Here is a 21,313-nt window from a genome sequence, read left to right as displayed (position 1 = left end):
TGTGACACCGCCCCCCTCTGCGTTCCAGGTCCCAACGCCCGGAGGAAGCCCAAGGGGAGCCCGCGGGTCCCCGACGCCAAGAAGCCCAAGCCCAAGAAGGTGGCGCCCCTCAAGATCAAGCTGGGCGGCTTCGGCTCCAAGCGCAAGAGGTCCTCGGTGAGGGCGCGAGCCTGTGCGCGTGCGCGTGCCGGCCTGTGCCAGTGTGCGTGCGCGTGCCTGTGCGAGGGTGTGTATGCCTGTGCGCGTGCGCCTGTCTGCGCGTGCCTGCCTCTGTACGTGCGCGTGCCTGTCTGCGTGCGTGAGCGCACGTGCGCATGCGCACTTCGCCGGCGGGTCCGCCCCGCCCCGCCCCTCCCCTGTGGGTCCCCGGCACTGAGCGCCCCGCCCCACCCCGTCCCTCCCGCAGAGTGAGGACGATGACCTGGACGTGGAGTCGGACTTCGACGACGCCAGCATCAACAGCTACTCGGTGTCGGACGGCTCCACCAGCCGCAGCAGCCGCAGCCGCAAGAAGCTGCGCACGGCCAAGAAGAAGAAGAAAGGTGCGCGGGGCGGCGGGCGGGCGGGGCGGGGCGGCGCCATCGTCTCCCTCTGGAGATGGGGAGGGGGCGGCGGGTTGTGTTTTCTGATCACTGGGCTTTCCCTCTGCCTTGCCCAGGCGAGGAGGAGGTGACTGCTATGGATGGTTATGAGACAGACCACCAGGACTATTGCGAGGTAGATCATCCTGTGCGACACGTGCCCGCGAGCCTACCACATGGTGTGCCTGGACCCCCGACATGGAGAAGGCGCGCCGAGGGCAAGTGGAGCTGCCCGCACTGCGTGAGTCCCGGAGTCCCTCCAGAAAAACGGGCGGAGGCCGCGGAGGGGCGGTGGCCCGGGGCCGCGGTGGGCGGGGGCCGCGGGCGCGGAGGGGCGGGGCGCGTGTGGGCGGGGCCGCGGAGGGGGCGGGGCTGGGGCCGAGGAAGGGCGGGGGCGCGGCGGGCGGTGGCCGCGAAGGGGGCGGGGGCCCAGGGCGCAGTTGGGCGGGGGGCCCCGTGGGCACGGCGGGGAGGGGGGACACCAAGGGCGGCCTGTGCTTGCGCCCTACCCCCCCCCCCCGCAGGAGAAGGAGGGCATCCAGTGGGAGGCCAAGGACGACAACTCGGAGGGCGAGGAGATCCTGGAGGAGGGTGGGAGGGGGACCCCGAGGAGGAGGACGACCACCACATGGAGTTTTTGCCGTCTGTGTGCAAGGACGGAGGGGAGCTGCTGTGCTGCGACACGTGCCCCTCCTCCTACCACATCCACTGCCTCAACCCCCCGCTCCCCGAGATCCCAACGGCGAGTGGCTCTGTCCCCGCTGCACGGTGAGCGCCCCGCCGCCCTGCCTGGGGTCCCCGGGGCCCTTCCAGATCGGCTCTATCAAACATGCACGAGTGTCATGGCGTCCTACGTCCCCTGGGGAGCAAGGTCTGTGGTCTGGATGTCAGGCCTGGGCACTGTTCCTGAGCTCAAGGCTGCTGCTTTATCACTTGAGCCACAGAGCCACCCCCAGACCTCTGGGGGGGTCATTGGAGCCAGGTGTGGCCTCAACCTTCCCGCCCTGGCTGACTTTGACCCCCGGTTCTCCTGAGTAGCTGGGATGACAGGCGTGAGCCACAGGGCCCGGAGACCCCGTCCTCATCTTGTCTTCCCTGGGGGAGTTCTGGGGCGAGCTCAGCTTGGTGTCCGTCAGCCACGGCGTGGCAGCCGTGCCAGCTCACGCCCGTGGTGGTGATCTTTCTCCTCCCAGTGCCCGGCTCTGAAGGGAAAGGTGCAGAAGATCCTCATCTGGAAGTGGGGTCAGCCACCGTCCCCCACGCCCGTGCCGCGGCCCCCCGACGCCGATCCCAGCACGCCCTCCCCAAAGCCCCTGGAGGGCCGCCCCGAGCGCCAGTTCTTCGTGAAGTGGCAGGGCATGTCCTACTGGCACTGCTCCTGGGTGTCGGAGCTGCAGGTGGGATGGGGTGCCTTGGGGGGTAGGGGCGCCCAGGCCCCCCCGGGGTCCCCGGCCCCCCAGGCTCACCCGTCCCGCCTGCCCACAGCTGGAGCTGCACTGTCAGGTGATGTTCCGAAACTACCAGCGTAAGAACGACATGGACGAGCCGCCGTCGGGGGACTTCGGCGGGGACGAGGAGAAGAGCCGCAAGCGCAAGAACAAGGACCCCAAGTTTGCGGAGATGGAGGAGCGCTTTTACCGCTACGGGATCAAGCCCGAGTGGATGATGGTACACCGGATTCTCAACCACAGGTGCCGCCAGGCCGCCGAGCCCACGCTTAGGGGGCGTTTGGTTCCTCGTGGGGAGTCCCACGGGTTCGAATCCGGCTGAGGGTTTTCCTTCCTAACTCCACAGCGTGGACAAGAAGGGCCACGTGCACTACTTAATCAAGTGGCGTGACCTCCCGTACGACCAGGCGTCGTGGGAGAGCGAGGACGTGGAGATCCAGGACTACGACCTGTTCAAGCAGAGCTACTGGAACCACAGGTGCCGAGGGCAGAGCCGCCTCCTGGGGGTGGTGCCGGGATTTGAACTCAGAGCCGGCCGAGCTGTGCCTCCGGCGCGGAGACGGTTTGTGGAAGGACGGTGGTCTTTCTTCAGGGAGCTGATGCGGGGCGAGGAGGGGCGGCCCGGCAAGAAGTTGAAGAAGGTGAAGTTGAAGAAGCTGGAGAGGCCCCCCGAGACCCCCATGGTCGATGTGAGTCAGCACAGGATTGAGGCGCGCGTCCTTTCTTTCAGTGGATCCTGGGGCTTAAGCTCTAGATCTGGGCACTTTCTCTGAGCTGCTTTTGTTGTTGTTTTTCTTGTCACTCTTGAACTCGGGGTCTGAGCACTGTCCTTGGTTTTTTCTCTACCACTTGAGCCACAACACCAATTGCGGCCTTTTTCCACCTATGTGGTACCAAGAAATGTGGAAACGGGGTCTTCATGCTAGGCCAGCACTCTTGGCATATCACTAGGCCAAACTCCCAGGCCCTGAGCTGCTGCAGATCAAGGCTGGCGCTCTACCAATTGAGCCACAGTCCTACTTCCAGATTTTTTTGTCTGTCGCGGGCCTTGAACTCTGGACCCCGGCGCTGTCCCTGAGCTCTTCAGCTACCCCTTGAGCCGCAGCGATGCTTCAGTTTTCTAGTGGTTCATTGGAGACGAGTCTCATAGACTTTAGGACTTGGTTGCCCAGGCTGGCTTTGAACCGAGATCCTCAGATCTCAGCCCCCTGAGTATCTGGGATGAGAGGCAGGAGCTTGCAGGGCTGGGCTTTGAACCACTTCATTTCCTGCCATTGTCTCCTCAGCCCACTGTGAAGTACGAGCGGCAGCCGGAGTTCCTGGATGCCACGGGGGGCACCCTGCACCCCTACCAGATGGAGGGCCTGAACTGGCTGCGCTTCTCCTGGGCACAGGGCACCGATACCATCCTGGCAGACGAGATGGGGCTGGGAAAGACGGTGCAGACCGCCGTGTTTCTCTACTCGCTCTACAAGGAGGTGGGCGGCGGGCTGGGGGGTGAGCGGGGAGGAATTATCAGGGTTGCTTTAGACGGTGGAGCGGGGCTGCGATGAGGCTGTGGCTGTGTGCAGGAGGCCCCGGGGTGGAGGCCCCGGAGTGGAGGCCCCGGAGTGGAGGCCGGGTGCTCACTGCCGCCCCCCACCCCCGTACCTCCCCACCCCAGGGTCACTCCAAAGGCCCCTTCCTGGTGAGCGCCCCCCTGTCCACCATCATCAACTGGGAGCGTGAGTTTGAGATGTGGGCCCCGGACATGTACGTGGTCACCTACGTGGGGGACAAGGACAGCCGTGCCATCATCCGGGAAAACGAATTCTCCTTCGAGGACAACGCCATCCGCGGCGGCAAGAAGGCCTCGCGCATGAAGGTAGACACGTGGGGGGACCGGGCGTTCTGTGGACAGGGGACACGGGACAGCCCCCGGGGCTGGCCGGGCGCTGACCAGGTGTGTCCCTGCGTGCCCCTGCGTGTAGAAAGAGGCCTCTGTGAAGTTCCACGTGCTGCTGACGTCCTACGAGCTCATCACCATCGACATGGCCATTTTGGGCTCCATTGACTGGGCCTGTCTCATCGTGGACGAGGCCCACCGGCTGAAGAACAACCAGTCCAAGGCGAGCCCGAGGGCCTGGGACAGGCGGCGGGGGGGGCGATCAAGGCCAAGGCGCTGCCACAGGAGCCCAAGCTAGCTGCCGGGATTGGGGTGCAGCCCGGCCCGCCGCATCTCAACTCTCTCCATCTGCCTTGTAGTTCTTCCGAGTCCTCAATGGCTACTCGCTGCAGCACAAGCTCTTGCTGACCGGCACGCCTCTGCAGAACAATCTGGAAGAACTGTTTCACCTGCTCAACTTCCTCACCCCCGAGAGATTCCAGTAAGTGTGGCCCGGGGTGCTCTCCGTCCTCCCCCCCCCCTCCGCTGCTCCCGCCCACCCACGCGCTCTCCCTGTGTTCTTCTCCACAGCAATCTGGAGGGCTTCCTGGAGGAGTTCGCCGACATTGCCAAAGAGGACCAGATCAAGAAGCTGCATGACATGCTGGGTCCCCACATGCTGCGGCGGCTGAAGGCGGATGTGTTCAAGAACATGCCCTCCAAGACGGAGCTGATTGTGCGCGTGGAGCTGAGCCCCATGCAGAAGTGAGCGGCCCCCCTCCCCCCTGCTCCCAGTCCCTCCCATCCCCCGCCATGGCGCTTCAGATTCCTGCACCCTGAAGGGGGGGTCTGCAGGACAGGGTGTGGGGTGGTCACTGAGCCCCCGGAGGCCAATCTCCCGCCTCCTGTCCCGCCTCCCTTTGCAGGAAGTACTACAAGTACATCCTCACAAGAAATTTTGAGGCCCTCAACGCTCGCGGCGGTGGCAACCAAGTCTCGCTGCTGAACGTGGTGATGGATCTGAAGAAGTGCTGCAACCACCCTTACCTCTTCCCCGTGCCCGCCATGGTAGGTCCCGCCGGCCCTGGGCCCACCCCCGCTGCCACCGCGCCTGCCCTCTTGTCTTCATCCCATCCCTCCGCTTCCTCCCGCAGGAGGCCCCCAAGATGCCCAACGGCATGTACGACGGCAGCGCCCTCATCCGGGCGTCCGGGAAACTGCTGCTGCTGCAGAAAATGCTGAAGAACCTCAAGGAGGGCGGCCACCGCGTGCTCATCTTCTCCCAGGTAGGGCACGCTGGCGGGGGCCGGGCGGGGCCGGGAGGGGCGGGGCGGGGCGGGGCCGGGCGGGGGCCGGGCGGGGCCGGGCGGGGGCCGGGCGGGGCCGGGCGGGCTGGGCTCCACGCGGGTGGCCCTCGGCCCCACCCACCGCCTCCTTTCCCAGATGACCAAGATGCTGGACCTGCTGGAGGACTTCCTGGAGCACGAGGGGTACAAGTACGAGCGCATCGACGGCGGCGTCACCGGGAACATGCGCCAGGAGGCCATCGACCGCTTCAACGGTACGTGGTGGACAGGCAGGCGGCGACAGCCCTCGGCTGACCGCACCGGCGCGGCCTGTGGCTTCCTGTCCCGGGGCTCTCCATGCCTCGTGCTGATTGGAGGAGCCGGGGTGTGTGTTGTTGATTGGTGGGGGCAGAAGGCGGGGTCAGCGGTTCCCTCGTGCTGATTGGAGGAGCCGGGGTTTGCATGTAGTTGATTGGTGGGGGCAGGAAGCGGGGGGGGGGGGGTCAGCGGTTCCCTCGTGCTGATTGGAGGAGCCGGGGTTTGCATGTAGTTGATTGGTGGGGGCAGGAGGCGGGGTCAGTGGTTCCCTCGTGCTGATTGGAGGAGCCGGGGTTTGCGTGTAGTTGATTGGTGGGGGTAGGAGGCGGGATCAGCGGTTCCCTCGTGCTGATTGGTGGAGTGGGGAGTTGCATCTAGTGGTCTTTCGCTCCCTTTCTTAGCGCCGGGCGCTCAGCAGTTCTGCTTCCTGCTCTCCACTCGGGCTGGGGGTCTCGGGATCAATCTGGCCACGGCTGACACTGTTATTATTTATGACTCCGACTGGAACCCCCATAATGACATTCAGGTGAGCCCGGCACCCCGTTAAAACTGTGACAGCTCCACCGTCTGGAATTGTGTGTGTGTGATCGGTCTTGGGGCTTGCACTCGCTCTTGAGCCACAGCTGCAGTTCTGGGGTCCACAGGGGCTGGCTTGGAACCCTGATCCCCTGAAGTGGCTGAGCTGGTGGGAGGGCAAGGAGGGAAGATGGAGCCTGACCCCCCTCCCCTCCCGTCCGCAGGCCTTCAGCCGCGCCCACCGCATCGGGCAGAACAAGAAGGTGATGATCTACCGCTTCGTGACGCGGGCCTCGGTGGAGGAGCGCATCACGCAGGTGGCCAAGAAGAAGATGATGCTCACGCACCTCGTGGTGCGGCCTGGCCTGGGCTCCAAGACGGGCTCCATGTCCAAGCAGGAGCTCGACGACATCCTCAAGTTCGGCACAGAGGAGCTGTTCAAGGACGAAGCCACGGACGGCGGTGTGTGGGGGAGGCGGATGTCCCGGGCTGGGGTCCCCCAACCCCCCCAGCTGCTGAAGCTCCTGGTTCCTCGTAGGAGGAGACAACAAGGAGGGGGAGGACAGCAGCGTCATCCATTATGATGATAAGGCCATTGAGCGACTACTAGACCGCAACCAGGACGAGACGGAGGACGCGGAGCTGCAGGGCATGAACGAGTACCTGAGCTCGTTCAAGGTGGCCCAGTACGTGGTGCGGGAGGAAGAGATGGGGGTGAGTACACGTGCCGGGCGAGGCCCTGGCACACAGCTGGAGCCGCTGGGCTGCCCAGAGACTCAGCCTGGCCCCTCCTCCTCCGCCCTCCGTCGCCCTGGCACTGCCAGGGTCATTCTTCCTGTTCCTTTGAGTGCAGCTGGGATTGGAACCCGGAGTGTGTGTTAGGCAGGTGTTTTTTTCATGCGCTCAGTTATTTTGCACCCAGAGCTCATGGTTTTGCCTTGGTTGGTCTTGAACTGTGCATTCTGATCTCTGCTCCCAGAGGCGGGACACTGGGTCTGCTCCTTTTCCTTCTCAAGCTGTTATTTTCAGTGCTGTCACTGGGCTGTCACTTGCCGTCCAAAGCTTCTGGGACCTGAAACACGCCTCGACTCCTTTCTCTTTTTTTTAACCTTTTGTCAGTCTAGGGGCTTGAACTTGGGCCTGGGCACACTGTCCTTGGGCTTCTTTTGTTCAAGGCTGGAGCTTGAACCACAGCACCACTTCGGATCTCAGCTTCCTGAGTGTCTGGGTGACAGGCGTGAACGCTGTCACCCTTTAGCCTTTTGTACTTACATTTTTATTAATTTGTCAGTCTGGGCTTGAACTCAGGGCCTGAACACTGGCCTTGGACTTTCTCAAGGCTAGAGCTCTACCACTTGAGCCTCAGCACCACTTCCAGCTTTTTCTATGTATGTGGTACCGAGGAATCGAACCCGGGTCTTCATGCATGCTAGGCAAGCACTCTACCACTAGGCCAAACTCCCAGCCCCTTGTTATCTCTTTTTATGTTAGTTCTGGGCCTTGAACTCAGGGTCTGGGCACTGTCCTTGGACTGAGCACTGTCCTTGGACTTTTTCTCAAGGCTAGAGCTCTACCACTTGAGCCTCAGCACCACTTCCAGCTTTTTTTCTATATATGTGGTATTGAGGAATTGAACCCGGGTCTTCGTGCATGCTAGGCAAGCACTCTACCACTAGGCCAAACTCCCGGCCCCTGCAACTTATGTAACTTTTTAAGTGATTTAAAACGAAACAAAACCAGAATGGTATTTCTGCGTGTGTTCCCTGAGGCTTGTCCAGCAGGCCTTCCTCCATCCCTGCCTTCCGCAGCTGGGACACCTCGTACACACACTCTGCTCTCAGCATTGCTAGCGTATGTGGGTCCAGGGGCTGGAACTCAGGGCCTGGGTGCTTGCTCTCCCTTGATTCTTTTGCTCAAGGCTGGGACTTTACCACTTGAGAGCCTCACAGCTCCATTTCCTGCTTTTTTTGTGGTTATTTGGAGAAAAGTCTCAAACTTTTCCAGCCCAGGCTGGCTTTGAACTCTGATCTTCAGATCTCAGCAGCTAGGATTACCCGCATGAGCTGAGCACCTGGCTGTGTTTTTGCTAGCGGTGCCTCTGGTCTCTGGAGAGAAAGACATGAGCTACATCCTAATTCATCTCTGTTGTCTCTAAGACAGTTATTTCCTGTGTGGGGAAAGTTTTCTTGTTGCCATAGAGTGGCTACAGTTGCCTAAGTCAGGTGAAGGATACATTTTTTTGGTGTGGTTTTGGCTGGTCATGGGACTTGAACTCAGTCAGTGCCTGGGCACTGTGTCTTAAGCTTCTTCTTTGAAGGCTCGTGCTTTGTCATTTGAGCCGCAGTTCCGCTCCTGGTTTTCTGGCGGTGGTGTGGGCTTCCATGCCTGAGCTGGCTTCAAACATGCTCCTTAGATCTCAGCCTCCTGGCTAAGCTGGGCTAATGCCACCACGCCTGATCCACAGACCTGGTTTCAGGATGGCATATGCCAAGTGGATAGCCTGTGTTAGTGGCTACACAGAAGACATGGCATATTCTCCCATGTAACCACAGCTGGACAGACTTGTACTCTTCCCTTAGCCCACAGCCCTCATCTCCAGCTCTGTGTGTGTGTGTGTTGGTTGTGGGACTTGAACTCAGGGCCTGGGCGCTGTCCTTGAGCTGTCCTTTAGCTGGACGCTGAGGCTCTGTCAACGTTTAGCCACGGCGCCACCTGGAGTCTCACAGACTCTTCTGCCCAGGCTGGCTTGAATCTCGGTCCTCAGTAGTTTCTTCTGCTGGGTGAGCCTGGACTGTGGCTCTCCTGTTCACACTGGCTGTGTAGCTAGGACAGGCAGGTGTCACCTCGCACGTGTCATGTTTTGGTTGACTGATCTGGGTGTTGGCTGCTAGTCAGGGCTTGCCTTGAGCCGTGTCTCTTCTTGTTTGCTTCCTGAAGAGCTGGGGTGACAGGCATGAGTGAGTTAGGTTTTACCACGCCCCACAACACTAGAATGAATATATATTTTAAATGCCTTTTGGCAAGTCCTGGGGCTTGAACTGCAGCCCTGGACACTGTCCTTGGACACTTTTATTTGTTCAAGGCTAGCACTCTGCCACTTGAGCCACAGCACTGCTTCCGGCTTCCTAAGAATTAAACCCAGGGCTGTGTGCATGCTAGGCTAGCGCTCGACCACTAGGGCTCCCGGTCAAATATACATATGCATATATACATATATATATATATATATATATATACATACACACACATATATGTGTATGTATATATTGTATATATTATATGTATATCTTAAGATCCACTGAAAGGAAAACACGTATTCTGACTTGTGGTTTCTGAGGTTCTAGAACATCCGTGCTGTGTGGGTGCTTGTTTGCGTGTCTGATGAGGCAGCCTGTCCTGGCAGAAAGCCTGAGAAGCCACTCAGGCTCTCAGCAAAGCAAGTAAAGCCAGGCGCTGTGGCTCTCATCTGTAATCCTAGCTGCTTAGAAGCCATGATCCCGGAGCATCGTGGTTCAAAGCCAGCGTGGTGCCCACATCATTTCATTTCCACTCTCTAGTAAAAGGCCTGCCCTGAGTGAGAAAAGCTGAGTGAGCGCGTAAGGCCCTGATTGCAAACCTTGTTACTGGGGATGGGGCCTCGAACGCTGGCCTGGGTGTTGTCCCTGAGCTCTTCAGCTCAAGGCTACCGCCCTACCTCTTGAGCCACACCCCCACTTCCGGTTTTTCTGGTGGTTCATTGGAGATAAGAGTCCTCACGGACTTAAGTGCCCAGGCTGGCTTTGAACCGCAGTCCTCAGATCTCAGCTAAGATGAGAGGCGGGAGCCACCACGCCTGGTGAGAGTCAATACCTTGTAATAGGTATTCCAGGTTCCTGCCTAGCAGGTGTGAGGCCTTGAGTTCAGTCCCCACCATTGTCAGAATAAAAAGAAAACTTATTATCTATCCCGGCGGCGTGGGAGAAGCAGGGCTCGAGGCCAGCTGAGAGGAAGCCAGCAGACCCTCCGCAGGCCGGGGCTGTCCCAGCTGTGCAGGAAGATAAAGGACCATGTTATTCCCAAGTCACTCGGCCTTCAGCCAAAACAACAAGCGCAAGCCACCATCCCTGAAAAGTAAACGGAAGCCAGCCCCACCGCCTTAGCCTGTAACCCCTGCTGACATCTGAGGATCAGGGTTCAAGGCCAGCCCAGCCAGTGCCCAATTCATCATATTAATCTTGAGCAAAAAGACCTCAGGGAACAGTGCCTAGACCCTGAGGTCAAGCCCTGCAACCAGCGCCCCCTACCCTCTGAGAAAGCTCAAGGACAGTGAGTGCCAAGGCTCTGAGTTCAAGCCCCAGGACTAGCCAAAAAAAAAAAAAAATGCTCAACCATCTTTTTAAACAAAGCAAACAAAAAAAGTATATATATTTTTAATTTTATTTATTTTTGCCAGTCTTGGGCTTGAGCCAGGGCCTGAGCACTGTCCTTGGACTTTCTCAAGGCTAGAGCTCTACCACTTGAGCCTCAGCACCACTTCTGTCTTTTTTCTATGTATGTGGTACCGAGGAATCGAACCCGGGTCTTCATGCATGCTAGGCAAGCACTGTACCACTAGGCCACATTCCTGGCCGAGAAGTAATTCATTATAAATGCTGTTTTTGTCCACTCAATGAATCTCAAGAATATGGTCTAAAATAGAACTTACGGAGGTGTGCAGATTGAATGTCCACTGTGAAATGCTGGGACCAGACTGTGTTTTAGTCTTCCTGTGTGTGTGTGTCTGTGTCTGTGCTGTGTTTTAGGGCTTGAACTCAGAGTCCTAAAACTAAGCTGTTGCCAGCACTCATCGCTTTGAGCCCGCAGCACTGGTTCTGGTTTCCTGATGGTTCACTGGAAATGTGAGTCTCATAGACTTTTCCTGCCTGGGCCTGCCTCAAACCTTGATCCTCAAGGCTCAGCTTCCTGAGTAGCTAGGATTGCAGGGGTGAGCCCACTGACTGGCAGCTGGCTGGCTGAGTTTCAGATTTTGGACTTTGGGATATTTCGCAGATTTTTAACCAGTTTAATGTTATTTTTGTCTGAAATCTGAAACTTTTTGATGTTCAGAGGCTGTTTTTTTCCCTTTTTGTCTTTGCATTCAAATGCTTGGGTTAAGAATGTTCAGCCTGAGAATGTGGCCTTAGTTAGTAGTCCAGTGCTTGTCTAGCACACATGACGTCCTGTGTTCCATTCCTCAGTGCCACATACGCAGAAAAAGCCAGAAGGGTCACTGTGGTTCAAGTGGTAGCACCAATCTTGAGCACAAAAGCACTTAGGAACAGTGCCCAGACCGTGAGTTCAAGCCCCAGGACGGACACAAAAAGACCTGTCCTGTAAATTAATGCCTTGCGAATTGATGTACTTTTTTTTTTTTTTTTTTGCCAGTCTTGGGCTTGAGCTCAGGGCCTGAGCACTGTCCTTGGACTTTCTCAAGGCTAGAGCTCTACCACTTGAGCCTCAGCACTACTTCCGGCTTTTTTCTATGTATGTGGTACCGAGGAATTGAACCTGGGTCTTCGTGCATGCTAGGCAAGCACTCTACCACTAGGCCAAACTCCTGGCCCCAAATTGATGTACATTTTGATTGTTTCTACCTTTCTGTTACAGGCAGTGGCTTCTTTTTGCCTTGTGGGCTTTATTCAGATTATAGGCAGTTGGGAGATGTGTGGAGACTTAGAGGACCATCAATACTCTTCGGGACCTACAAAAGTATAATTGTTGTTTCCTTCACAGAGCTGGTAGACTTTGGGAGACAGAAGATGCTAGGGTCTCTGGCCTGTGTGTTTTCTATGAAGATCTTTTTTGCAGCCAGCCTTTCTTTCTTTCTTTCTTTCTTTCTTTCTTTCTTTCTTTCTTTCTTTCTTTCCTTCTTCCTTCCTTCCTTTCTTTTTCTTGCTTGTTCAGGCTCTTAACGTCTTTCTTTTTCTCTCCTCCGGATGCTCTAGAAGGAATTCTCCACATGTTCCTTTACTCATAGCCCCCAAGACTCACCACTCAGCTTCTTCCAAGCTCTTTAGGTCTCAGCAGGCACCAGCCATGCGGGGCGTCTGAGGACCCCGGGGGGGAGCCGCTGGGGGGCGCTGGGCCTTAGCACCCCTGAGTCCCGGCCTCCCCTGTGTCTCAGGAGGAAGAGGAGGTAGAGCGAGAAATCATAAAACAGGAAGAGAGCGTGGATCCCGACTACTGGGAGAAGTTGCTGCGCCACCATTATGAACAGCAGCAGGAAGACCTAGCCCGCAACCTGGGCAAGGGCAAACGCATTCGTAAACAGGTCAACTACAATGATGGCTCGCAGGAGGACCGAGGTGTGTGTGGCCGGCCCCGTCCCCCGCCCTCGGGCCGCCTCGGCCGCTCAGCAGGGGGCCCTGCTCATCTGCCCCCTCTCCCCCCAGATTGGCAAGACGACCAGTCTGATAACCAGTCTGACTACTCAGTGGCCTCAGAGGAAGGTGATGAGGACTTCGATGAGCGCTCGGAAGGTGAGGCGGGCTGGCCCCCCCTCCACGCCCCCCCCCACTGCGCCTGCCCCCCCTCGTGGGCTCACGGTCCCCCCTCTTCCTCTTGCAGCCCCCCGCAGGCCCAGTCGCAAGGGCCTGCGCAATGATAAAGATAAGCCATTACCTCCTCTGTTGGCCCGCGTCGGGGGGAACATCGAGGTGAGCGCGGGCACGGGCACGGGCGTGGCTTGGGGTGCACGTGCCATGCCCACGTCGCTCACCCCGCCCCCCCCTCCTCGTGCTGCCCAGGTTCTTGGTTTCAATGCCCGCCAACGGAAAGCTTTTCTCAACGCCATCATGCGCTATGGCATGCCGCCGCAAGACGCCTTCACCACCCAGTGGCTGGTCAGAGACCTGCGGGGCAAGTCGGAGAAGGAGTTCAAGTGAGAGCCAGGGCCTGGCCCCCTCTTCCCGGCCCCCCCTCCCCGCCTGTGCCCAAGGATGGTGGGCTAAGCTGTGGGGTCACAGACCATGTGGGTTCTGGGTGCCAGCCTCTTTTCGGGCCAGGAGAGGAACCTGCTCATAGAGCTCATGAATGCTTCTATTTTTGGGGGTGTGGGGGAGAATCATGGGGCGTCAACTCAGCCTGCTGGCTGTCCCTGAGCTCTTCAGCTCAAGGCTACCGCCCTACCCTTGAGCCAAGCCCCACTTGCCTTTTTCTAGAGGTTCATCAGAGATAAAGAGTCTCAGGTCCTTTTGTGGCCGGGCTGGCTTTGAACCTTGATCCTCAGATCTCAGCTCCCTGAGTAGCTAGGAAGGAAACTTGGGTCCTCAGTTGTGAGGAGAGGCCGGAGTCCCCAGCGCCTGGCTCACTTCTGGTTTTGATTGGGGTCTAACTGGAGACAAGTCTCGATTTCTCTGCCTAACTTCCTTTAAACTCAATCCTCAGAGTTGAGCCTCTCGAATAGCCAGGATTATGGGTGTCCAGTTGGCCTGGACGCTCTTAACTGTTGCTGCTTCTCTACCCAGGGCCTATGTCTCCCTCTTCATGCGGCATTTATGCGAGCCCGGGGCAGATGGGGCTGAGACTTTTGCCGACGGGGTTCCCCGAGAAGGCCTCTCTCGCCAGCATGTCCTCACCAGGATCGGTGTCATGTCCTTGATTCGCAAGAAGGTGAGCTCCGAGCTGCTCCATTGTTTGTCGTCTGTGGTGGGCCTTGAACTCAGGACCTGGGCGCTCGCTGTCTCTGAGCCATTTTTTGCTCAAGACTGGCACACTACCGTTTGAGCTACACCCTCACTGCTGGTTTTCTGGTGGTTCATTGGCTATGAGTCTCCTGGCCTCTCCTGCCCGGGCTGGCTTTGAACTGTGATCCTCAGATCTCAGCCTCCTGAGTAGCTGGGGTGACGGACGTGAGCCATCAGCTTTTGGCTCCTCTCCACTTTTTCCCCCCCGCTGTGAGATTCTTGGGGCATCTGCGGGGCACTTGGGAAATGTGGAGGGAAAGCTGTAATGGAGTCCTCCGCTGTGATCGCTTGGAACAGGTTCAAGAGTTCGAGCACGTGAACGGCCGCTGGAGCATGCCTGAACTGGCCGAAGTAGAGGAGAACAAGAAAATGTCCCAGCCAGGGTCACCCTCTCCAAAGACGCCAACACCCTCCACGCCGGGGGACACCCAGCCCAATACTCCTGCCCCCGCCCCCCCAGCCGGTACGCCTGCCCCGCCCTGCTTGCTGCCCCTGCCCGGTCGGTCCTGGCCTCACTCTGCTGCGCTGTGCTTAGCTCCCACCGCGCAGGCGTCTGGCAGGACCCACAGTGACCCCTCAGTTTAGGAGGGCAGCCCGGAGAATGGGTCTGGCTCTTAAAGGCACGAGGGGACAAATTTGAGAGGGGACACAGGCGCCGTGGGTCTGCCTCTGATCCAGGCCTCCTTCCTCATTATTCTGCTTGCGCTGCCCCCCCCCCGACAGAGGATGGGATCAAAATAGAAGAAAACAGCCTCAAAGACGACGAGAGCGCCGAAGGAGAAAAAGAGGTGAAGGCCGCTGCAGCCGTGCCTGAGGCAGCCGCAGAGGTGAGTCGGGGGGACCCTGACCCACGCAAGTCCCCTCTTCCTGGGCGCCGTCTACCTCGCCTCATCCTCTGCCTTTGGTTTTTGTGAAGTGTGTCCAGCCACCTGCCCCAGCCTCCGAGGAGGAAAAGGCCCTGGCCGAGCCTCCTGGCGGTGAGGAGAAAGTGGAAAAGGCAGAAGGGAAGGAGAGGACGGAGGAGCCCATGGACACGGAAGCCAAAGGTGTGGTGTCCACCGGACTGTGTCCCCTCTCCTCCACGGTGACCCACAGGGGTGTGGCCGGGCCCTCCGCAGGGCGCTTCCTTTTCCGAGTGGCGCTCCACCACTTGAGCCCCGGCTCCGCCCTGGAGCGGGAGTCCGGGCCTCCTGGGAGGGCGGCCTCCGAGGCCCGGGTCTCAGCGCCTCCCGCCCCGCGTCCCGCCCGCAGGTGCCGCCGACGTGGAGAAGGTGGAGGAGAAGCCGCCCATCGACCTCACCCCGGTGGTGGTGGAGGACAAAGGTGGGCGCGGGGGGCTGGGGGGCCGGGGGGGGTGTGCCCCCCTCACCTTCCCCTCCTACCCCCTTCCTCCCCCCTCTCCTTCCTCCCCCCTCACCTCCCCCCCTTGCTCCTCCCCGCGCAGACGAGAAGAAGGAGGAGGAGGAGAAGAAGGAGGTGGCGCTGCAGAACGGGGAGACACCCAAGGACCTGAGCGACGAGAAGCAGAAGAAGAACATCAAGCAGCGCTTCATGTTCAACATCGCCGACGGCGGCTTCACCGGTGAGGGGCCGCGTCCAGCCGGGGTCCCCGTGCAGGCCCCGCCGGGGCCGCGCCTGCGCAGCTCTGCAGAGGGAGGGGAGGCGGTGCCGGGGGGCCGCGCCTGCGCAGCTCTGCAGAGGGAGGGGAGGCGGTGCCGGGGGGCCGCGCCTGCGCAGCTCTGCAGAGGGAGGGGAGGCGGTGCCGGGGGGGGGGGGGGGGGGGCCGCGCCTGCGCAGCTCTGCAGAGGGAGGGGAGGCGGTGCCGGGGGGCCGCGCCTGCGCAGCTCTGCAGAGGGAGGGGAGGCGGTGCCGGGGGGGCCGCGCCTGCGCAGCTCTGCAGAGGGAGGGGAGGCGGTGCCGGGGGGCCGCGCCTGCGCAGCTCTGCAGAGGGAGGGGAGGCGGTGCCGGGGGGCCGCGCCTGCGCACCTCCCCGGCCTCCTCTCACCCCCCACCGTCGCCCCGCAGAGCTGCACTCGCTGTGGCAGAACGAGGAGCGGGCGGCCACCGTCACCAAGAAGACCTACGAGATCTGGCACCGGCGCCACGACTACTGGCTGCTGGCCGGCATCATCAAGTATCCTTGCGGGAGCGGGGCGCGGGGGCTCGCGGGGGGGCGCGGGGTCGGGGGTCGCGGGTCCCCGCCGCGGGCCTGGCGCCGTTGTGGTCCTGAGCCCCGCCTCGCAGCCACGGCTACGCGCGGTGGCAGGACATCCAGAACGACCCGCGCTACGCCATCCTCAACGAGCCCTTCAAGGGCGAGATGAACCGCGGCAACTTCCTGGAGATCAAGAACAAGTTCCTGGCGCGGAGGTTCAAGGTGAGCGTGGGGGGAGGACGGGGGGGGGGGAGGACGGGGGGGGGGAGGACGACGGGTCCCTCAGACACCCGCGGGCAGAGCGGGCCAGCCCCGGGCCCCAGAGCGGCGCTGCTGCCGCAGTGCCCGGGGACAGACGGGGAGAAGGAAGGAAGGAAGGACGGACGCTCCGTCTTCAGGAAGTCTCGGCTCCCTTTGCCCGATCCGCCCATGATGTGCACCGTCCGCTCGGGGACACAGGAGAGAGCTCCGAAAAACAGCGTCCAGCCGGGTGGAGATGCTGTGAGCCCAGCCGAGATCGAGCCTCGAAGACAGCCCGGGCAGGAGAGCCCGGGAAACTCGTGGCTTTGATCAGTGAGCTGTGGCCGGGTGGCCGAGCACAGGCCGTGCACAATCCCTCCGGGACTGCCCCCAGGCCCAGAGGTCAAGCCTGGTGGCGCTGAAGAGGCTGGGATGCCCAGCAAGTTGACAGCAGCCGGAGTAACTCAGGCCTGGAGAGCCGAGGCAGGGACCTGGTGCTGCAGAGGGAGACGTGGCTAGATTGGAGTGGTCTGCAGGCGCCCATCAGGCATTCTCCCATCTGTTATCTGGCCTGTTGTGGGTGGAGCTGAGCAGGTTTCCTGTCTGGCACCCCAGGGCGCCCTGAGTGCATTCACTCCTCAGCCTGCAAGATCAACTGTACTAAAGGATTTCCCTGGCTCTGCCAGACCATGATCTGGAGAGCCCCGTTTGGGAGTGGCGGTGATGTGTGGCGTCACACGAGAAGTTGGGGGTGCACGTGGTCTTCTACGAGGACATGCAAAGGGAACAGGGGACCACAGACAGCACTCTGTGATGCTAAGAAAATGGCAGCTAATGCAGCAGCAAGACTGCCTCTGGCAGTGGGAAGTAAAGTAGTAACGTTATCTTCCTGGCTCACACCCGCCTGTCATCCCAGCGGTTCAGGCGGCCAAGGTCTGAAGATCCTGGTTCAAAGCCAGCCAGCATAGACAAAACAGAGAGACTCATCTTCAAATTAAATAGCAGAATTTGGAAGTGAAGTCGTGGCTCCAGTGGTAATGCCAGCTGTGAGCACAGAAGCTGGGGGCCAGGTCCTGAGTTCAAAGCTCAAGTACCAAAAAAAACCATCAGCCAAATGTTTCAAGATTAAAAGAAGTTATTCGTAGCCGGGCGTGCTGGCTTGCACCTGTCATTCTAGCTACTCAGGAGACAGATCTGAAGATCGAGGTTCAAAGCCAGCCCAGGCACTAAAGTCTGTGAGACTCATCTCCAGTTAACCACTAGAAAATGGGAAGTGGCCCTGTGGCTCCAGGGGTAGGGCGGAAGCCTTGAGCTGAAGAACTCAGGCCCTGAGTTCAAGCGACTGACAAAAAAAAACACCTGCACAGGAAAAAGAAGTTATCTAAGATGACCTACAGACTGGATTACTATGTAAAACTTTTTCTTGTCAGTGATGGGGTTTGAACTCTGAACCTAGGCACTGTGCCTCAGTGAGCTCTTCAGCTCAAGGCTAGTTCTACTTGAGCCACAGCATCACTTCCTAAAAATAGTTTGACCCCACAGTGCAGAGTCTGCCTAAGAGTACCTAGCCTTACATGGTACTTGCTGCATTCCTTTAATCTTAGCTGCTCAGGGAGCAAGGAGGGTGGTTGAGAGTTTTAAGTCTAGCCTGAGCAAGGTAGCAAGATTGTTTCACCAGTTAGGCACTGGTGGCTCACATTTTATTCCAGCTACTCGGGGGGCCTGAGATCTGAGGATTGTGTTTCAAAGCCAGCCTGGTCAGGAAAGTCTATTGAGACTCTTACCTCCAATACTCAGGACAAATCAGAAGTGGTGCTGTAGCTCAAATGGTAGAGCGCCAACTTTGAGCAAAAGGTACTCAAGGACAGTGCATAGGCCCTGAGTTTAAGTCCCAGGACTGGCAAGAAAAAGAGAAAAAGCGGGGCTGCGAGTTTGGCCTAGTGGTAGAGTGCTTGCCTAGCATGCACGAAGACCTGGGTTTGATTCCTTGGTACCACATAGAAAAAAGCCAGAGGTGGAGCTGAGGCTCAAGTGGTAGAGCTCTAGCCTTGAGAAAGTCCAGGGACAGTGCTCAGGCCCTGAGCTCAAGCCCAGGACTGGAAAAAAAAAAAAAAAAAAGCTCAGGGACAGTGCTCAGGGGCAGAGTAGAAACTTCAGGACTGGCTGATCAGAAAGCAAACAACCAGCCAGGCGTTCGCTACGACGCCTGTAATCCTGGCTGCTCAGCAGGCTGAGATCTGAGGATCACGGTTCAAAGCCAGCCCAGGCAGTAAATTTAAAAAAGAAAGAAAACCATAACAACCATTCCATGTGCTTTTGTTTAGCTTTTTCACTCAAGTTGGTACTCTGCTACTTGAGCCACTTTTTCTGTTTTGGCTAACTGGGGTTTGAGACTCAGGGCCTGAGCACTGACCTTGAGCTTTGTTTGGTGGTTAGTTGGAGATCACAGTCTCTCAGACTTCAGTGCCCGGGCTGGTTTTGAACTTTCATCCTCAGATCTCAGCTTCCTGGGTAGCTAGGATGGCAGGTGTGAGTCACCACGCCGGCGCTCATCTTTCCATTTCTTTTTTTTTTTTTTGTCAGTCCTGGGCTTGAGCTCAGGGCCTGAGCACTGTCCTTGGACTTTCTCAAGGCTAGAGCTCTACCACTTGAGCCTCAGCACCACTTCTGACTTTTCTATGTATGTGGTATCGAGGAATCGAACCCGGGTCTCCATGCATGCTAGGCAAGCACTTTAACCACTAGGCCAAACTCCCGGCCCCATCATCTCTCCATTTCTAAGCTGAGCTTTAAATCCTTGCCACCTAAAAGAATGCGAAGACTAAAGAGCTGGTAACCCAAGGGCCTCCAGGAGGCCAGGTGCTGGGATGGGTAGGCATCAGGTGGGCTCTGTGTGTCCCCCGCAGCTCCTGGAGCAGGCCCTGGTGATCGAGGAGCAGCTCCGCAGGGCGGCGTACCTGAACATGTCCGAAGACCCCTCCCACCCCTCCATGGCGCTCAACACCCGCTTTGCCGAGGTCGAGTGCCTGGCTGAAAGTCATCAGCACTTGTCCAAGGAATCCATGGCCGGAAACAAGCCTGCCAATGCAGTCCTGCACAAAGGTAGCCAGTGGCTCCCCTGCCCGCTCTGCCCCTTCCTACGAGCCCTTCCCCTTTCTCCTGTCCCTGCGGAAACCTTGAATGAACTCCGGGCCTGCACACCGCACTGTTTTTTTTTTTTTTTGCTCAAGGCTGGTATTCTACCATTTGAACCACTCCTCCACCCTGGTATTTTGCTGGTTCACTGAGATAATGAGTGTCAGTGAAACTTTTCCTATCTAGGCTGGCTTCAAACCTCCATCCTTAGATCTCAGTCTCCTCAGTAGCCTAAGGTGACAGGGTCGAGCTGTAGCACTGCCATGCACTTCTGGCTTCTGAACTCTAGAGAGCCCATCTGGGGGATGGATCGGGGTGTGCTGGGGGGCTTTGCCTGTCTCTGACTGCTGATGTGCTCAGGTTCTTGACAGAGGGGGCAGAACAGCATAATCAGAGCGTCATCTTGGATTTAGAGGTGATTTAAGATCACTTGACTTCCACACCCCTTCAACCTAATGAAAGTCTCCCAGAGGAGGTGGAGGGGTGACACGAGGCTGAGAAGCCTGCGAGAGGAAGTGGGAGACAACTTGAGAAAATAGGAACTGGTAGAGACCAAGGTGGAAGTGTGCTCGGAGCCCGGGGCGGCCCCGACGCCCCGGATGGATTCCATTTCTGAAATACAGGCTCTGGCAAGGACTGGCTGGGTGTGTAGTGCCCGCCTGTAATTCCCGCCCCTGCTCTGTCGTGCCAGCCGTGGGAAGATGAGAATGTGGCCACCCCATGGGAGGAGTGGGGAGCCCGCGTGGGGCCCAGGGCAGCCCCCCCACGGCAGGTCACTGGGTGGACGGGCACAGCTCACCGCCTCGGTTTCCCCCGTGCAGTTCTGAAGCAGCTGGAGGAGCTGTTGAGCGACATGAAGGCCGACGTGACGCGTCTCCCGGCCACCATCGCACGCATTCCCCCCGTGGCCGTGAGGCTGCAGATGTCAGAACGCAACATCCTCAGTCGCCTGGCCAACCGCGCCCCGGAGCCTCCCCCACAGCAGGTGGGACCCCCCCCCACACCCCCTTCCCGACCCTGGCTGGCAGTCTGGGGTTGTGACTCTCCGCCATGTTCCTTTGCAGGTCGCGCAGCAGCAGTGAAGAGAAGACGTGACCATGGCCACCTCTCCTCTCGTCCCTGCTTCTCCCCTGGGGCCTTTCTCCTGCCCGCCTGCCCGTCCTGAAGGAGCAGCCCAGCCTGGCCTGCCCGGGCCGGGAGGACACGGCGCAGCCCTTCCTGCTGCACAGACTGGACCCCCATCAGTGGGGGGGCCGGCGGCCAGCCTGGGGACCCCGGCCTCGACCCCGCTCTGCCCCTCCGCAGCTGTTACACACAGACTCCTGTGGGTCCTGCCAGGCTTGAAGAGAACCATCTGAATTTCCTTTCTTTTTTTTTTGTTTTCTTTTTCCTGGTTTTGTTTTGTTTCTTTTCTCTTTTTTTTTTTTGGATATTCGGAGTGGGCCGGAACCCTGGGTGAGACACAGCTACCTCTGTTGGCATCTTTTTAATACCAGGAACCCAGCGGCTCCAGCCACCGAGCGGCTAAACTGAAATAAAGTTGGAACACTTCTCAAATAAGAAAAGGAGAAAACAGACAACAAAAAAAAAGAAAAAGAACCAAAAGCATTAAAAAAAAAAAAGCAAACAGCAGATTTCTTGATGAAAATGAGAAATAAAGGTTTCCTTGTATTTTAGTGCTCTGATTCGGTGTGGGTGCCGTGGGGGAGGCCCGGGGGCTCCTGAGCAGCGCGGGCTGCCTGTGGCCACAGGTGTCCAGGGGGAACAGTCCTGGAGCTTAGCTCTGCCGCCTGAGCCACAGCCCCACTTCCCGCCTTTTGCTGGTTTATGGCGTTGTAGATCTCGTGGCTCTGCTGCCTCCCCGCCTGGATCCTCGGATCTCAGCCTCCTGAGGAGCTGGGATTACAGGCGGGAGCCGCCAAGCTTCCTCACACCCATGGCAGGAAAGGTGCTGGGACACTGGAGAGGCCTGGGGGCGTGGCCTCCTGGGGGCGTGGCCTCGGGTGGGGGGGCGGAGCCGCGCGCGCGCCTGCGCACTCCCCGGGCTGGGCGGGACGGACCGTGCGG

General features: G+C 58.8%; 1 protein-coding gene and 1 non-coding gene across 2 annotated transcripts in view; both read left to right on the top strand.

Moving 5' to 3' along the window:
* Window positions 1-20,922, top strand: part of Chd4 (chromodomain helicase DNA binding protein 4) — a 24,637-nt gene extending 3,715 nt beyond the window's left edge. The window contains 38 exon segments of the mRNA XM_090325181.1: window positions 29-156; window positions 407-542; window positions 659-719; window positions 721-772; window positions 775-822; window positions 1,106-1,177; window positions 1,180-1,312; window positions 1,315-1,349; window positions 1,775-1,978; window positions 2,067-2,272; window positions 2,376-2,507; window positions 2,622-2,718; window positions 3,316-3,507; window positions 3,693-3,893; window positions 4,000-4,137; window positions 4,274-4,395; window positions 4,485-4,658; window positions 4,820-4,961; window positions 5,048-5,179; window positions 5,337-5,454; window positions 5,899-6,023; window positions 6,238-6,475; window positions 6,552-6,727; window positions 12,156-12,336; window positions 12,424-12,510; window positions 12,599-12,687; window positions 12,778-12,911; window positions 13,498-13,642; window positions 14,014-14,179; window positions 14,440-14,543; window positions 14,633-14,762; window positions 14,968-15,039; window positions 15,161-15,298; window positions 15,742-15,850; window positions 15,961-16,093; window positions 19,018-19,213; window positions 20,068-20,231; window positions 20,311-20,922. Coding sequence (XP_090181307.1) covers window positions 29-156; window positions 407-542; window positions 659-719; window positions 721-772; window positions 775-822; window positions 1,106-1,177; window positions 1,180-1,312; window positions 1,315-1,349; window positions 1,775-1,978; window positions 2,067-2,272; window positions 2,376-2,507; window positions 2,622-2,718; window positions 3,316-3,507; window positions 3,693-3,893; window positions 4,000-4,137; window positions 4,274-4,395; window positions 4,485-4,658; window positions 4,820-4,961; window positions 5,048-5,179; window positions 5,337-5,454; window positions 5,899-6,023; window positions 6,238-6,475; window positions 6,552-6,727; window positions 12,156-12,336; window positions 12,424-12,510; window positions 12,599-12,687; window positions 12,778-12,911; window positions 13,498-13,642; window positions 14,014-14,179; window positions 14,440-14,543; window positions 14,633-14,762; window positions 14,968-15,039; window positions 15,161-15,298; window positions 15,742-15,850; window positions 15,961-16,093; window positions 19,018-19,213; window positions 20,068-20,231; window positions 20,311-20,328 — 4,928 coding nt within the window. The 3' untranslated portion in view covers window positions 20,329-20,922.
* Window positions 14,218-14,351, top strand: LOC150041998 (small Cajal body-specific RNA 11). Its single transcript, XR_016533692.1, has one exon.
* Window positions 20,923-21,313: the final 391 nt, after the last annotated feature.

Source organism: Megascapheus bottae, chromosome 37, assembly GCF_031878675.1.
Source record: "Megascapheus bottae isolate mThoBot1 chromosome 37, mThoBot2.hap1, whole genome shotgun sequence".
Taxonomy (NCBI): domain Eukaryota; kingdom Metazoa; phylum Chordata; class Mammalia; order Rodentia; family Geomyidae; genus Megascapheus; species Megascapheus bottae.
Note: the sequence above shows the minus strand (reverse complement) of the source record. Positions and strands in the feature narration are given on the sequence as shown.